Raw genomic sequence first — 17,276 nt, forward strand, 5'->3', positions numbered from 1 at the left:
TAGTTCCGAATGCCAAGTAGGAAAATTTCGAAAGCCAAGACATCTAGCCGAATAGCTTTTATTAATTTTCTGATCATTGAAGGACGTCATATTACATCATCTAACTTTTAATACACCTTTTTCCAGTCTCTTTAAGTATTTTTTACTCCCTTAATTTAATTTTATTTACTGTGTTAATTGATTACCAAATAAATTTTAGCTCGTCAAAATCGGTTTCATAGTTCTCGAGATATGGTCATTTTGATGGGTGGCTGTAAGCTATTGAAGTGAAGTGCACTTTACGTATTCCTACCTACCAACTAAATCCAATCCGGATTAATTCGCTCATTACAAAACTTTACATCTTCATAAAATCCAACTCTTGGCAACTACCCACAGCTGAGGTTAGCCGAAAGAGAGATTAACAATTACATGACGATGCCTATGGATGAATTAGTAGGCGTACAGCAGGTACATAAATAGTTCCCATTACGAACATGGGAACACGCATTGTGTGTTACAAGATATATAGGCATTGCTGCGTATAAATGGTGAAATTGAACTATAACAAGACTCATTAAGTTTGGTGTATCCAATTGTGTTCACAATTCGTTGGTTAAGTAATTGGACGAAAGACGAGGTATTGATTGGAAAGAGACACAACGGAAATAGAAATTTGTCGTCTCTGATTACCTCTCCAAGAAAGTTTGAAAGACTTGACAGTGACACTGCCGGATGGAGAATGAATGTCGACTTTTAAGGAATAGTTAGTGGAGAGAAAACAATGAGAATGAACAACAATTAATTGGTTACCACAATTGTTAGTCAGAGTCATGAACGAGTTAAATAATAAACTAAAACGAGTCGAGTCAGGGAAGGGAAAAATGTCGACAAGACAAAAATGTACGACTCACCTGAGCATCGTTAAGAGTTTCAATCTCTTTGGCAATCTGGCTAATTTCCTCGTCGGATAGGACCTCAGTCTCAGGTACGTTGATGAAGGCGGGTGTCCCCAACAGCCCATTTTCAGCCCAGACACCCCCATTCATGGATCCTGACGAGCTGGGGTCATCCTTATCTTCAGATCCCTTGCTGCAATTACATAAATAAATACACACGCTCGAATTAATTTCAGATGGATAATAGATTCGGTGGTGGAAATAGATGTGGGTAACTCATTCAAACGTTTAAGCTAAGTAATTAATCATTTGCATTGTGTACAGGTTTGAATCGAAATCGTGAGACGGAGTTTTACTTGGCAATCCACTTAGTTTCAGGACGCGAATTATAATCAAATTGGGAGAGACACGGAATGTCACTTAAACCTATTTATTTATTTCCACGGACAGCATTTGAAATTCGCTTCCGGATTTCAGACTTTGGGGTTGATTGTTTTACCTCCATTCATTCAGAGAAGGCATTGTCAGTCGGGGAGATGATCTCCCATGGCGTTGTGTACAACGACAAATACCTATTTACACCTTATCCTTGGGTTGAACATAATTATTTCTATGCATCAATATCTAATAAGTGATAATTTCACTGGTCATGAGGTAAAACAGAAAATCTCATACAAATTATCACGGAAAACCACTTCGTATAATCCTACAATCTAGTCCATTCATTGTGTATGCGCAAAGTATCAAGACCGGAAGAGGTATTTGCGAAAGATTGATTTTCTTCCATGTAACCTTATCAATTTTTCGTCTCTCTTGTTCCACATGCATGAAAGCCATCTAAGGGTAAAGGATATGCATATGTACACATAGCATTATGTAAGCAAATCGTGTGTGAATGCCGTGCTGTGGTTAATACAAAATGTGGAGCACTCGCATCCTACATATACATAGCCCATCACTCAAAACTTGACAGTGGGACATAAGTTGGTTGGTGGAACCATAATTTTTTTATTACTTATGTAAGACACCGTCACCAAGCATGCCATGCATCCAAACCTCTGCAATAAATATTTGAGGGCTCTTCTTCCATACACAGCTCGAGCCGAGGACAAATGCAGGTCAGGCACGTTCCATTCTGTCATCCATTGTGTCAACTACTACACACGATACCCTTCGTTCTTTATGAAATGGATCAATAAATAAGCAGCGAATTAAATATTCCAAGCGAAACCAGAAGAAACGTCATGCAAACAACACCTTTTGGCAACAGCACGCAGGGATGTAATGTAGGATCAAACAAAGGCCAAGTGAATTGAAATGACGTTCTACTTAAATAGAACATAATAGACAGTCCACTAAATAAACCTTCTTCTTCTTCTTCTGATTGGATGGATTGTAAATAGATTACATTTATATGTGTGTAGATATTCGTGATCAATACATGCTTCGCTATTATTAACAAAGTCAGATATTGATTTTCAATACGTGCAAAATACTTCATACAAACAGTCCTACATGCATACATACTTTCTGTCGGCGGTGAACAGAACATTCAATATATGTACTTATGTCAAATCAGGTGAGAATTCTTCAGTATACTATTGTATTAAATATCATTAACGATTATATTATAGACGGACGTGTGCAAACAAACACATTTTGATAGTTTGATACACGAATCCCTCACAAGTGACAAGAGTTTGAATGAAATAATAAAAGTCTAATAAATGTCGATTTTCCAGACTTATTTCGGCTGAACGTTTGGTTTGCAATATATTAAAGAGATACTTTTGTCATTTCCAACTCGCAGGAATTTTCGTAATGTTTCCATTTTATCTTGAGACACTGTAATGTACATATGTAAGAGTAAAAGCCCATCAGTTATACAGTAGTAATAAAGGAATGTGTGCATTAGCCAGCGTTGTTCATTTCTGTCTTAATCTAAATAAGTGACCACAAACAAATGAGAGGTATACCAACCGGTTAATATGGCCACTATTACTGAACGAGTTTTCAAGTAACAAAGTAAAAGTAGCTTGTGCATGATGAAACTAGTTTGAAGCAGATGTGATTGGTTATTTACTTTGCATATTATGTCCATTGCATGCATGCGTCACAGTGGTCAGAGACACAGGAACGGAACTAAAGTAAATCAAAGTGAAGGTGGTGGAAGTACACATTAGCTTTCCGAAAGCAAGCAGAATGCCAAAATGTAATTTAATTTTCTGCTCTGCAGATTTCATGACTATCCAAAACAAGTGCATAATATTCGCATTTTGCGTACATTCATATAGCTTTGCATCCGGCAGAATAAGTACCTCAGTTTTGTACGGTAAATTGACGTAGCGTTATCTTATTATTCTTATGACCACAGCCATTGCGAGTGGTATTGTCCTCCACCCAAGTAAATAGAATCTGACTGTAGTGGGATGAATATTCATCATCGACAAAAATACCTTGAATGCTCAATGTTAATGTTACTGAAGATCTTGGGAAACCAATTTCCAATTTCCATTTTAGAGCCGAGCTAACGAATTGATTGCTATTCTTTCAAAAACCATGACTAATTGCTAAAACATATTAGTGAACATAATGGGACACTAGACATTGGGCTCACAAGATTTCCAAGATTTTTTATCGTTCAATGACGAACCAGAGATGGACAAGATTGCTATTCACCACCCGAGGTAATTTATAATTCAGCATTTAGAGCGATCTTCCCCAGGAAAATAACCTATTTACCTGTAGCCATCACATTATCACACTACTAACTGACATAAATGTGGTCGAGAGGTTTTTCTGGTGTGAAATCAAGAGTCATGATCTGAAAATCCCGTTTATCCCAACCTCAGACAAACCTGTAATTGTAACCAATCAACGGACGGAGTGTCAACTGTCAACGTTCCCATTTATGCAGTATTCCCATCATTAATATTTCAAATCTCTTTAAAACGGAGCAGAACCGAGACAACGGGATCGATTCCAAGAATTCGACATTTCCCGAAATAATACTCACCAACCAAGCGTCAATGAGGTACAATTGGCATTTAGATTAAATCAAGATGAAACGGAATGATAAATACATTTTTCTTCTTCTTCTTCTTCTTAAAGCAGGGATCAACATGACATGGTAGATATCCAACTTATCTCTCTCTTCATTCTTGACACAGACCTCATCTCAACTATGAAGACGGTTAAACCGAGGGAATTAAAATCACCACGTTCCTCGCGTCGGACAGCTTTGCATTTCATTTGCAACAGGACGAAGACCAAGTGTGCAAAATCAAACACAAACCACAAACTCTGAAATGGCAAGAATGACCGTGCAGTAGTAGCAACAACAACGTTTGCAAAAATACATCACCTGAAGTATGCATTAATAAGAATAGCCAAGGGAAACACTGTACATAAAAGAAATGAATGAATGAATGAGATCCCTGCATTGTACAAGTCGTGGCGGAGAGCGAGAGAGGTTAACAACTTCTTCAATCTCATCTCCTACTATGTAATATGATCGTGAAATGCAGTTTCACGATCATTTATGAATCCGTGGAGGGATTATTCCACGTTACAAACAATGCTGCATAGGGCAACGAGAAGGGTATGAAATAAGAGGAACCGTTAAATAAAATGCGTACTCAACAAGAGCACAATCCTTTAAACAATGTTGGTCACAATAGTTCGAGAAATATATTGTGTTAAGTTAGAAACCGCTGGCATAGAATTTTGTAATAAATGGAGTACTATCGATTCGAAAGTTACAGTTTCGTCTTCTTTACGTAAAAACTCTAGACCAAAGGGTAACAAGATTATTTTTTGAACATGCTAATTATCAGGTGGAATTTAACAGAAAACTAAAAAGTAAGTTGAAGCAGAGTATTACTAATTTAACTGCCTTGCAACCGAATCCAAATATTACAGGCTAAACTATAACTGCTACAATAACCACAAAATTACTAATTGTAATTGATAAGTACCCATAATCATAGTCAGTGCAGTAGAGTAAAAATCCAGGCTAATTGTAATTTAGTGCAGTTCGTTGCGTAATCATAAAACAAGCAACAATGTTGCTAGCTGTTTAAAATGCAACATAATAACGGGCTGCTCAGCAAAGTATAGTTTTTTCATACCAGAAGCCAGTAAAGACCCCCCATTTATTTGTTTCGTCCTCATGAACAACAAAGTGCATGTAGTGCTTTAACTCCTCATTATGGCAAAAAGTACATACAGATGCCCAAATGTAAGGTGACCAATTTCGCAATTCTAATTGGTACTAAAGTACACCAGTAGTGATAAAAAATTCGAAATGGACTGTACTCGACTTAACGAAATAGTTTTATGAAACGAAAGAATACAAAAACTACGACGTTAAAAAGACCATGTTTACTTATCTACAAGTGCATGTAATCCATTACTTTGGAAGCATTTCCCCCTTGGTTGTTGATTTAAGGTTCATAACCCCTGATGAAAAAATACAGCATCTAGATCTTGATTGAATTTAGTAAACAAAACGTGGCTTTTCTCGGCCTTTACAAACATTACCATCCATCCACTCTCTCGGAATAATGTACATACAGCAGAATTTTTCTTTATCAATATTTTGCTTACAGCAATGTAAATCTTAAGACCTGCACCTTCCTGCATAATATGCTGATGGATTTAACTTCAACAGGCTGATAAGCTTGTAGGAGAAAAACTCTTATATTTGTAATATTTATGCAATAATTCATATCTTTGACAGAAAACAGATGACCTCTGACTGCTTCTAAATATATACTTTGGTAATTTTGTAGCCACAAGTCTTGGACGAGATGCGAGTAGCCATAATACCACTATTTACTATACAAACGTATCTAGCAGTGATGTGGCTCCCTGAAAGCTTTCTGGAAATACTGAAATTGCATAATGCGCTGAAACGGATACTCGAGAGTAGTGGAGAGGGTGTGGCTGGACGGAGGGTGGATTTTATTATGGGCGTTATTGACTTAATTGAAAGATAAATACCATCATATCAATGTCAATACGACGAAGCCAGATAAAATATCAACTTAAAGACATTGTACAAAGACCACGGCGAGTAAGTAACAGTGATTAGAGTGCAACTTCTTGTGAACTAAAGTAGAATTTCCGTCTAATCATTGTTTGTCTTTTTCGTTGGTATTACACTAATAGACAAAAACTTCCATCATTTTCTCCTTTTCCTTCTCGATCGTCACGCAAGAAACGGATTGAAGAAGAGATTCTCTTCTGTCCTCTGGTCAAGGTTCAGTTCAAGTACATATGGCCGAAGCAGATAGATCTGGATGTGTCCATCACACGTGATTTTGCATTTGCCCAACCAGAGCATGATACATAATCAATCAACTCAACAGATTCCAATCCGATCCTAATTCCCTCCTTGGTTTCATCTTTCATCTAACGCATAAAATTGTTATTTACACACAAGCTTGACAGGCAATATGAGTAGATAACGAGCACAGTTTCGCAATGGGATAATTGACCTGGCTAAACGAAAGATCAAATTCTTATGACCTCGTACACAGCTATTAATTAAATCAGATCAACTAACTAAACTCAAACACAAACGGATCTACGCATACATATGTATGCTTCCCTCGCATATTTGTAGAGTAATAGGCAATTGGAAAAAGGATACCATATTAATTTACATCTGCTAGAAAAGAATTGTGGGTGTTTTTTATGATTTTACATCTGAAACACGACATGGCCGTCCCATAAATAAAACCATATTTGCTGACGACGACAATCACAACAGGAACGGGGCATAATAGCTCCAAGTAGAAGAGAGGCTGGCTACATGAGAGGAGATCAAGGAAGATGAAAACATCTATGAATAATGATAACGGGACATCATAAAAGTAACAACAATAATAACAATATTAATAGTTTGCAGCCATCAACACTTAAAATAACCACGCTGCGAGTAGCCATATACGTATTAGGCTCGGTGATTATTAAATTTGATCGTTTTCAGGATGAGGAATCGACATGTACGATATATAGTTGAGATCGTAGCAGAATTAGTTCCTGTAATGATGCCATGTCACCGTAAAAAGATAAAGTTTGGTTGCAATAAACCAAGAGATATTTCTGCTTTAATGAGCTCAGTATAATTTTATTACTCCATTCCATGTAAAAATCACCCAGCAGTAAACAATACAAGTGTTGTTTCTCCAGGTAACAAACAAAGTCTAACGATAAATTCTGTGGGTTGAGCACTGGCTAAAGAAAATATGTGTATGTATGGCTACCGAACTTCCGCCCCCTAGTTATTCACCAGTGATGATGACAATGCCGTGCCGTAATTCGATTATGTTATGGCATGAATATTTATCAGTGTGCAAAATCACACATGGGCGGATTGGTTGGATATTCATTATTCTGAAACGTTTGGTTCCTATCGAGAGAGAGAGAGATGTGGAATGCATAATAATAAATTATACTGCTAGTTCCGACAGAGGAGTAAATGAAACAGGACATGAAATCTTGTCATTGTTGTTAGATTAGAAAATTTATCTTTCAATAGCAGTGGATTGACATTCAAATTATTAATCGACCAGAAAGTGGGTGATGATGGAAGCGGATTTTTGATGGTATTATGATTATGTTGGTGGATTCACAGTGGGATGAGAGCAATTCAACTATAACTAGCACATTTTGGCAACAAAAATGATATATTTATACATGTGGACTAAGGATGAGTAGTACCATAAATAACCAGTAAAAATGAGTGTGCCTGAAAAAATGATGTAGAACCAATTTGTAAGTTAGTTGCAGCATGTGAAACCATAAAGCCAAAATAATTCTCGCATGCTATAAAAGCATCGTAATTGGTCAAGATTTATTCAGATGCAAGTCAATTAACCCGCTCATATATGTAGTGCGTACTTAGTTTTTTTTCTAATATTCACCAGTGTTTTTGCAAATTTCGAAAATTGTGTTGCTATGTGGGGGCATTTAAAATACAGATTTCCATTATTAGCAACCAAATTCTCGAAATTTTCAAAAACAGTGCATATTAAAAAAACAGAAACTAGCAGAGTTAGTGTTACACTGTTACTTGTCCTAAAGGTGTATAAATTGCTTGATACAATGAAAACCGAATTTCCACTTTGCTAAATTTTAATCTTCGATAACAGATGACTAAATGGACTTACATACAAAGTTGAGATACTAAATACTTTATAAAAACTACTGTACAAATATTCCATTAATTGCGATAAATAGTATTTTTGGACATATATAGATGTACTATGTATGTATAGATTATTTGAGTGTGTGTGAGTGTGTAAGGAACTAAAATCGAAAAATACGACACATTTCCCCAAAATTATTCCGTTCTGCTTCACGCGATTAAGTCATAACATTATCATCATTCGTTCAACAAAAGCAAACCATGAGCTTTTTCTTTTTGTACGAAAAGTAGAATTTAGGTCAAAAATGCAATTCACGGTATGAAATATGATGTGGAATGCTAGCAAATGTGACCTCTGCCTTTCATAACTTACCCATTATGGGATATTCCGTTCTAAAAAAAGCGAATGGATAAAATGGTCATTAATGGAATGAGATAAGATATCCATAGCACGTTCCGCAACTCGGCAAAATTAAGACATGACTGCATACGCACATTGATGTACGCACATTATATTCATACATTGTAAGTCCATTAGAAAATTTTGGGAATTTAATGAACCCGTCCTGCCAAGAATAGTCCTTGCGTGGTTAATCCGCAAAGAAAGGTGGACAACGGGACTTGACGAGTTATCACCCTTTTTATCTATGGCACACCTAAGCACCTTTTGACTTGTGGGTGACAGAGTCGTAATTGTCGTGGGCTTAAGTGGTTCTACAATCTTGGGATTTCTTATTCAAGACTTGAATATCGCTCGATTCTCAAGAGGGCATATGCACTCACACACACATGTACATAGGTGGATTATGAAGAAGAGGAGATAACAAAGGGCTAACTGGGTCTGGTTTAAAATTTAATTAATCTATAATTGCAAAGTGAGATGAGAGCGTACCTTTTATTGCCAGATGCGAAAGTGCCATTCTGTCTCGCACTGTGTGAGATGTACAAGTTCATGGCGAGGAGGGAGAGGACGCAGAGGACTAGGATGTACCTGGCCAGTCTCTTGGGGAACACGGCGGCGGGCGACATATGGTAGGGAAGTTGGTCAATGGGTCATCAGACAAAATTCAGCCGTGGAGTCAGCATTATTATTCCTCGTGCACAGCACAACACTGGTTCGTCTTTGTGAAGGCCGGTTATTGTTTTCAAGTGTACAAGAAATGATGATGATGATCAAGCCGGTTTTTCACTTTAGCTCACTTCATTGAATCCTTATCTTTCCACGTATCTAGTTTTTTCTCTCTTGTTAAATACGATTCGTCATCTTGTCAGTGGTTACCGATTGACTGCAAGTTTCTAAACCCCAAATCCCAATTCCAGATTTGTGGACTCCACCTGAACCAGAAAGAAGTAACAAAGTCATTAGTTTGGAAAGGATAAATTGGTAACAATAATAATGGGACATAATTACTAATTTCAGAAAATGAGACTATTCAATGCAAATAGTTACTTGTATGTTTAATCAATTTATATTCGATTGTTATGAGTAATAAGACCATCAATATCAATAACGACACACACAAGTGTAGGGCTGCATGATGATTGACTGCAGAACTAATATTAAGACATATTCACTCAGCATATCAGAGGAGGATTAAATAATCCATTGAACACGCTGGGAGGTAATGTCGATAATTGGAATACACAAAAATATGAAACGCATACATGTTCAGGAGCAGTTGTTTGTTGAGATTGGATCATGAATAGTCATCAATATGGGGATTTCATTAATTATAGTTAGCGAAGGATATGTGCATATCCATCTTCTTTGCCAGATAGAAGAAGGAAAACTATGGTAAACGATAATACAGCACATATTACACCATCGCATTCATAAAGTAGTAACCTTCACTATTCAACGACGACCATCATTAATCCATATTCCAGCCGTACTACACTACAGGCAATAGTAGCCCCACATTTCAGATTAGCAACACAATCGTGAGTGCTGAGAAGAAGAAGAACTCTCACCAGAATGTAATTGGTAGGCTGAAAGTCTTTGATAATAGCCAGCAGAAACTTAAGTTAAGTATTAAGAAAACTAAAGTGCTGATGAAGCAATACGATGAGTGCAGAAAGAGTAGTTTTAGTTTAGGAACATGACCGGGCCCACATCTCACCTCCTGCTCATCAAGCCAGAGAGGCATGCAGTGCAACTATTTAATTCTCGTGAGATTTATTAGCAAAACTTTCCCAAATTAATAACTGGCTTCAATTCCAAATCCTCTCCAGGGAAATCAGCATGACCAGGAGGATCGCTCTCCTCCCACAAAGGTAAACAAACAGGCAGGGCTACTATTAAAAGTTACTCAAGCAAATTAAACCACGATATAGACGCATATGCTACTCAACATGATCACATCACACTTCTTCTTCAAACTTGTCATTAGACAAAGCCCACATGAAAATCATTCGGTGCTAATTACACACACAGAAATAAAAAATATTGGGAATTCTGAGTAGAATAGCAAATGAACAATACCATTACGCGAACGTGCACTTTAAGATAGTTATCATCAGCGAGGATTATTATCATCCTTCCAACCACTCTTTCAGAAAGTTAGTTAGAACCACTGAGGATGAGCACTAACCAACGAACAACTAAACTTAACACTACTATATACAGACTACACGAATACGTGGACCGAAACCTAGTCGTGTTTTCAGATAACCTTCACACACATGAATTATTAAAGAGAAGACGACATTCCTCCACTTATCCTTAGTTTATTCACATACCTTTCGTGATGCAATAAACACTTCCCATCCCATTTTAATCCTAGTAATAGCAAGTCGAAATAGAAATTGGTAGTTATTTGTTTAATTATTCGATGAAATTTTACACACGGATAAAATAAATATCATCACTTTTAAAAGTGGCCATCTTTCACTCTCCAAGTTGCAAGAGTTATCAGGACTAAAATGAGATGTAGAATTTCTTCGCTAACAATGTAATAATCGTAAAGATTTTATGGAGCAGTACAAATTATTTAGACATGAAGGCCGAGTATTAATGAAAATGAATGCCATTACAGGAGTACAAGGGGATTTGCATCAAGAATAGATGCAGTTGATGCAGAGAGGACAAATTGCAAAGATTTCTTCTGACTCAATTTGTGTTTTAATGTTGATGTTAATTTACTAATTTCAGAATTTATTGAATAACACGGCATAACATTCCTTTCATAGATACCTAATTACACATGCATGCTAAAGCACAGCTCTGCGACTCGTGTTGGTAGCAGACTTGCTAAATTCTGGTGCGGCGAACCACCACACCTAAGTTAAGTAAGTGAGCGCACCGGTTCGCCGAGCCAGAAACTAGCAAGTCTGGTTGGTAGGCGAAATAGTGGAAGAATTATTATCCGGGGAACGAAATAAGCACGTCCTTGCTCTACGACAATGTATGAGGTACGTGTTGTGTCATCAATTAGCACAATCATGGTGGAAAATTAAGTTTCTTCCTTGGGGAACGTAAACTACCGAGATAAGATTGAGTGCATATTTTGCAATATGTATATTACTAATATACATATTATACTAACTTTAAATTACTTAGCATACATTTATCATTTGCATTCACAACACGAAATAAAAAATGAACGCGTGAAGAACCTTTCGAAATTATATAAAAATCGATATCATCATATCCTCGGCCTTGAATACTAAATAAAACAATGACAAAATTCTGAAATTTATAGAAGCGACGACGACACAACATAATACACCACATTTTGAATTTTGTTTGTAAGTGAATTGAACTAATAATGACACGACACGTCAGTACATAGCCACCGCTGCTGTGTAAATATGGCCGGTCGTGTATGGTGAACTATGGTGATAAATATGATGGAATTTGAAGGTGAAAACAACACTCCTGGTAAAACCGTTTCGTATGTTAGTCAAAGAATACTAACCATTAAAAGAACTACACTCGAGAGAAGACTAGTTAAATATTCATTCAAATTCCTCTCGAGAACAGTCCTCCACCGACGAAAACGACCTTCCTTTCTGCCAATGTCAAGTTGTCATTTCACTAAATAAACGCCATATTCGCCAACAGCCTGCGTTCCTGGAAGAAGACGAAAACAACGTTGGAAGCAAAAACGACACACACGAAGAAGATTGCAAAGTCATTGATTGATTAATTAAGTATGAGGCAAAATAACGGTGGCTCAAAAAATCTGATAACTTGCACCATCAGATAAATTGATATGTATTGACACACAAACCACTTATGCATGTATGCATTATGTACTTGTTTATGCCAACACCACCACTGTTGACGACCACGTCTAAAAATAGGGGGACAAACTCAGGCCAATGTGCGAACGAGGTACAAGTTGTTTGTTACTTCAATTACTGGAGTATAAGAATACCACCCATAATGAAGGTGCAGCAATAATGACGGTTTTATTTCCGACACGTGGTCCTTTCTCATGCATACAAGTTCTAATCGGATTTTGGCCTTCCGGCATTAATCCGTATTTTCCACCCCATTTTCTCGTGAATTTCCTAATGGACACATACATTGGAAACTAATGACATGCACTAAACGCACTCATTTACTTGAACTATTAGTGGACAGTGCAGTGGCTTAACGTTCTTGTGGCGATGTCCAGCTAGGGGAAAATTATATAAGTAATGACGATGTGATGGCCTTCCAAGTAACCCATCGGTTACTCGTTCGTCGTGCATATATATATTTACTTGTATAAGTTCCAGCCAATAATCGCCAAAAAACCAGCCATCTATACTAGTTCATGTTGATGATGAGATGCTAATGATGTGCAGATATATAATGGATCGATTCTTTGCTCTCTTCAATCAATGCTTAGAGAACTTTTCTGACAAAAGTAATTCCGACATGGTATACGACGCAGACAAATTGTAATGATGCTGGCGGTGGTGAAATTAACGACTTACGACACCATCACATTTTCAGGAGCTACTATTTACAATGTGCTGTTCCTAATATAGAATATAGACCAACTCTGGTATATCCATACCATCTGAAAGTAGTTGTCAACATTATCAAGGGCTTTTTAAAACATGTTAGCCATGAGGTGAACATATACCTCTTTTTATTAGGAAGGAGTAAAAAGAGATGAAAGACCAAACTAGATCTATTGTACTGGTTTCATCCAGATTTAGGCAATCAATACTACACAGGCAATAAATGATATCCAGGCGAAACTTAATGCAGCAATTGCTTGATCGAAATATGGAAATGATGATGGTGACCAAAACAGGAGAAATAAATAAAAACGGAATAAATTTCACACATCAATGTAGTATATCCTGTACAACGATTTAAGGTAAGGACTGTATTAATATAAACCGAAACAAATTACTAACTGCTCAAAGGCCAAACGAGTAAAATAATCGAAAAGCCTGCAAATAAATTTCTAATATAACGATCCCATTACTTCCACTTGGCCATGGACTACATACTTATTTCTTAATATCCGTAAAAAGCTGAGTTTGCGATGTAGGAAAAAAAGTAAAGCCGTTGCAGAACTAACCTCAGCCAACTTATTTATTTGTATTAGTGTGGTCTCAAATGAATTCAGAACCATCACGAATCTTACGATTAGATGGACAGCAGTCCAGGTAATTGACCGGGACCACCTCCTCGCTTTATGTAAGGTTGCAACTTTAAAACTTCAGCAACTTCACTGCATGCATTGATAAACTGCATAATAATGTGGAAGAGGAGGAAAGAAGGAAATAAATAGGCAAACTCATCACGTCAAGTTAAATAACGCTTAACTAACGCTGCACACTCCTGCCAAAGAAGATATGAAAGTTAAAGAACCCATTAATAATTGTGTCTGGTAGGCAGTCAGCGGTGGCGAAATTTGAGACATATAGTTCACAGAGTCTAACAGAGCAACTTATCAGAAGAAGAAGAAGAGATGAAATTATAATTAATAATTATTAAACCTTCTCTGCCTGTGATTTTGATACGATTTGACACAAAAAGGAAAGGAAAAAGAAGAAGTTAACGCTTATCTGTAATCATGGTGGTTTGGTTCGATCATATCTTGTGTAATAATAGCTCTTATTATTATTTTACAGTAAACAGAGCAGCAGCCCACACATTAAATATACTTACTTTCCTTAGTTCAATAACAATGTGGTTGCAGTAACTGGTGTATTTATCTAGTTAGTTAGTATGCCATTTTGTGGAGTACAGTGGATTTACTTTACGAGACCAAAAACTCTCCTGTGTTTGCTAATCGACTGATAAATTTATCCTACTACGTGGGTGTGTTTTGATAGGATATCTTTACTACTGGCATAAAATTACTCAATTTGTTAGGATCAGTTTACGCATCACAAAACACAAATTGAGCAAATCATACAAATTAATGGCATACTCAACAAAGAAGGTAACAAAATCTTTCAATATTTGTCATCGTCAAGATTCGATTCCTCTTTTCTTCATGCAACAGCTCCTCCATTCCGTCAAATCAAAGCCATCATTATTTTGACTAAATGAAATATGATGCCATGGATGGGTGAAGAGAACGAGTAAATGTACTAAATTGACGAATTGATCACAAATCCATTACAGCAATCAACTAATATAATCTCAAATCTACTTCGTTAAGATTAGAAAATATGCAATTGGTTGGATTGGTTAAACAAATTCGATTTTCAATCAGATCAAATATTCATAACAAACATAAATAGATTATTCACTTAATAGACTATTGTTGAACTTTGATTTCATAAATAAATGTCTGTCAAATCATTATATTATCATCACATGTTATGGAGAATGAATGAATTTTTAATTTGATACTAAATATAAATTAAAAATCTGTAAATAAATTAAATTTTATCCCGGTAACATAACTTGCATATAAATTTATAAACAAATGACAGTAACAAACTAGTAACCTGATCCGATTATGTGACGTGATTCATTATTATTCTTTCCTTATCGGGAAGCAAACTTGTTTCTGGTAACATACAAACAACCGGCTATTTTTTGCACATCGTCAACCCAAACATAACAAATTGTCAATATTTGCTTTGCTACAACAAACTACTGCTAAAAAGTATGAAGGCAACAAAAACTAGTTCCATTTTCCACAAAAATAAATTGATTTTTAAACCCCATTGTACTTTGATTAAGAAAGATTAACATTTCTTAAAGTTTTCTTAATTTCATATATCAATTTGGCTTAACTCGAAAAATTCCTTCCTCGCTAAAAACAAAACAATTAACCTTGTAATCCAATTATTTATAACTTTATCATGACTAACTTGAAGCAAAACAAGACTCATTTTCATTCCAGATAATAAAACACGGATTTTTATTTCGGTTCTATGTTTATGTTCTTGTTTACAGTACGAAACCAATTATAGCCAGCCGACTTTTGACTTTTCTATTTTTAGTGCTCAATTTCAATTTTGTATCGTTACAAGAGTAAAATCCTGATGTAAAACGAGTTAAAAAAAACGAAAATATAAACAAAATCAAGATCTTCTTACCTTTCTTATTTATTGCTTGTTCCAAATTAAGATTGTGGAGAAAGTGAAGGTTTGGGAAGTCCACACCCCACCGGAGACCACACCACCCACGAATTAAATTAGGAATGACCAAGACGGGAAAACGGCTGATTTTTATGAAATCACGTCTGAAGGAGACTAGCTTTAAGCCGAGCAGAAGTCGTGTGTTTACAAAATGTGTCTACTCCCGTCCCAAGCTACGAATGGAATGAAAGTAAAGTGAACTTGGCGTGTGGATTTTGTACAATCGATCCACAAGTAAGCAAAGAAAAACTGCTAGTTATCCATCCCCACTGTCGTCGCCGCTGTTTACACACAAAGAAAAATTGCCAAGAAAATCTTACCATGAACAGTGTTTTAAGCTAGCGTCCCCCTAGTTTAGTTTGTGTAAAGTTTTGAAACCGAAATTTCTATGTATTTATGAGCGATAATAGTGGTGGAGGATGATGATGAATGAGAAACTTCAACTTGAAAGTAAATAAAACGATATCATTATTCATTACGTTGTTCTTAAGAATAAAATTGAAAGTGAAGTAGGAACGAGCTAACCAAATGCAATTGAATTTAATGTGGTTGGAATTATTAATTTATCACTTTGTTCAGATGAAAAATTGATATTTCCTGCCCTTGAGTTACAAAGACAGTGATTTTCAAACTTTCAAAATTTCTGTTTTTAGCTCAAGTTTCTTAAATCGCTTCCCGTTGTCATAAACCTTGAGAGATTCCCAGGATTCCTTAAACGTTTAGGATTATACAATCATCCTCCCATGCAAATGTATTATGTACGTATCTGTGTATGCAAAATAAAGTTAAGTAACTTTATTAGTATACTAAAATAGTAGAGGTATACTAACTATGACGTCGTGTTTTTTCAGCTTCTAACGATTTTTACGTTTAGTTAGCAGCTTAAAATTTGAGTAATATTGCGTACACAAACAATTCGTAATAATATAAGATAATAAGTATTTGCCGTTTTCGCGACACAAGCCAAAAAGTCGACTTTATTCTACTTTTGAGAAACTCAAATTTTGATTACAACTCCCTCAAATTTGGTTACATATGAGTCATATGTAACCAAGTCATATCATATAATAGACTGACAAGAAAGACGATATGCCCACAATATTTTTCGAAAGCAGGGTCATGGCCACTGATGTGGTGTTGAGACATGTCGACAACACCAATAAGAAGCATTGTGCCAAATTTTATGCAAATCGGATGATAAATGGCGAAATTATGGCTTGCGACGAAATTTGTCGAAAACAAGGGGCTGGCGGCAGGTGGGACCTTGCTACATGTCGACAACACCAATAACAACCATTGTGCCAAATTTCATGCAAATCGGACGAGAAATGGCGAAATTATGGCATGGCGACGATATTTGGCGAAAACGAGGGGGTGGCGGAGGGTGGGACCTTGCGACATGTCGACAACACCAATAAGAAGCATTTTGCCAAATTTGATGCAAATCGGACGAGAAATGGCGAAATTATGACATGGTGACGAAATCTGTCGAAAACAAGGGGGTGGCGGCGGGTGGGACCTTGCGACATGTCAACAACACCAATAAGAAGCATTGTGCCAAATTTGATGCAAATCGGACGAGAAATGGCGAAATTATGGCATGGCGCCGAAATCTGTCGAAAACAAGGTTATGGCGGGGGGTGGGACCTAGCGACATATCAACAACACCAATAAGAAGCATTGTGCCAAATTTC

At 36.5% G+C, this 17,276-nt stretch overlaps 1 protein-coding gene across 4 annotated transcripts in view; it reads right to left on the reverse strand.

Moving 5' to 3' along the window:
• The window catches only part of LOC110862032 (alpha-1,6-mannosyl-glycoprotein 2-beta-N-acetylglucosaminyltransferase), a 30,565-nt gene extending 14,798 nt beyond the window's left edge, over window positions 1-15,767 (reverse strand). The window contains exons 1-3 of one of the 4 annotated variants that reach the window (XM_035845187.1): window positions 15,541-15,767; window positions 8,927-9,369; window positions 894-1,071 (exon numbers count right to left, since the gene is read on the reverse strand). In XM_035845187.1, the coding sequence (XP_035701080.1) occupies window positions 894-1,071; window positions 8,927-9,063 (315 nt within the window). In that variant the 5' untranslated portion in view covers window positions 9,064-9,369; window positions 15,541-15,767. Of the gene's footprint in view, window positions 1-893; window positions 1,072-8,926; window positions 9,370-9,484; window positions 9,579-11,951; window positions 12,107-15,540 lie in introns of those variants that run through there. The other 3 variants (XM_022111177.2, XM_035845189.1, XM_035845188.1) reach the window with 3 other exon arrangements.
• Between the last annotated feature and the right edge of the window lie 1,509 nt (window positions 15,768-17,276).

This window comes from Folsomia candida, unplaced genomic scaffold (genome assembly GCF_002217175.1).
Source record: "Folsomia candida strain VU population unplaced genomic scaffold, ASM221717v1 Fcan01_Sc048, whole genome shotgun sequence".
In the NCBI taxonomy this organism is placed as follows: Eukaryota; Metazoa; Arthropoda; class Collembola; order Entomobryomorpha; family Isotomidae; genus Folsomia; species Folsomia candida.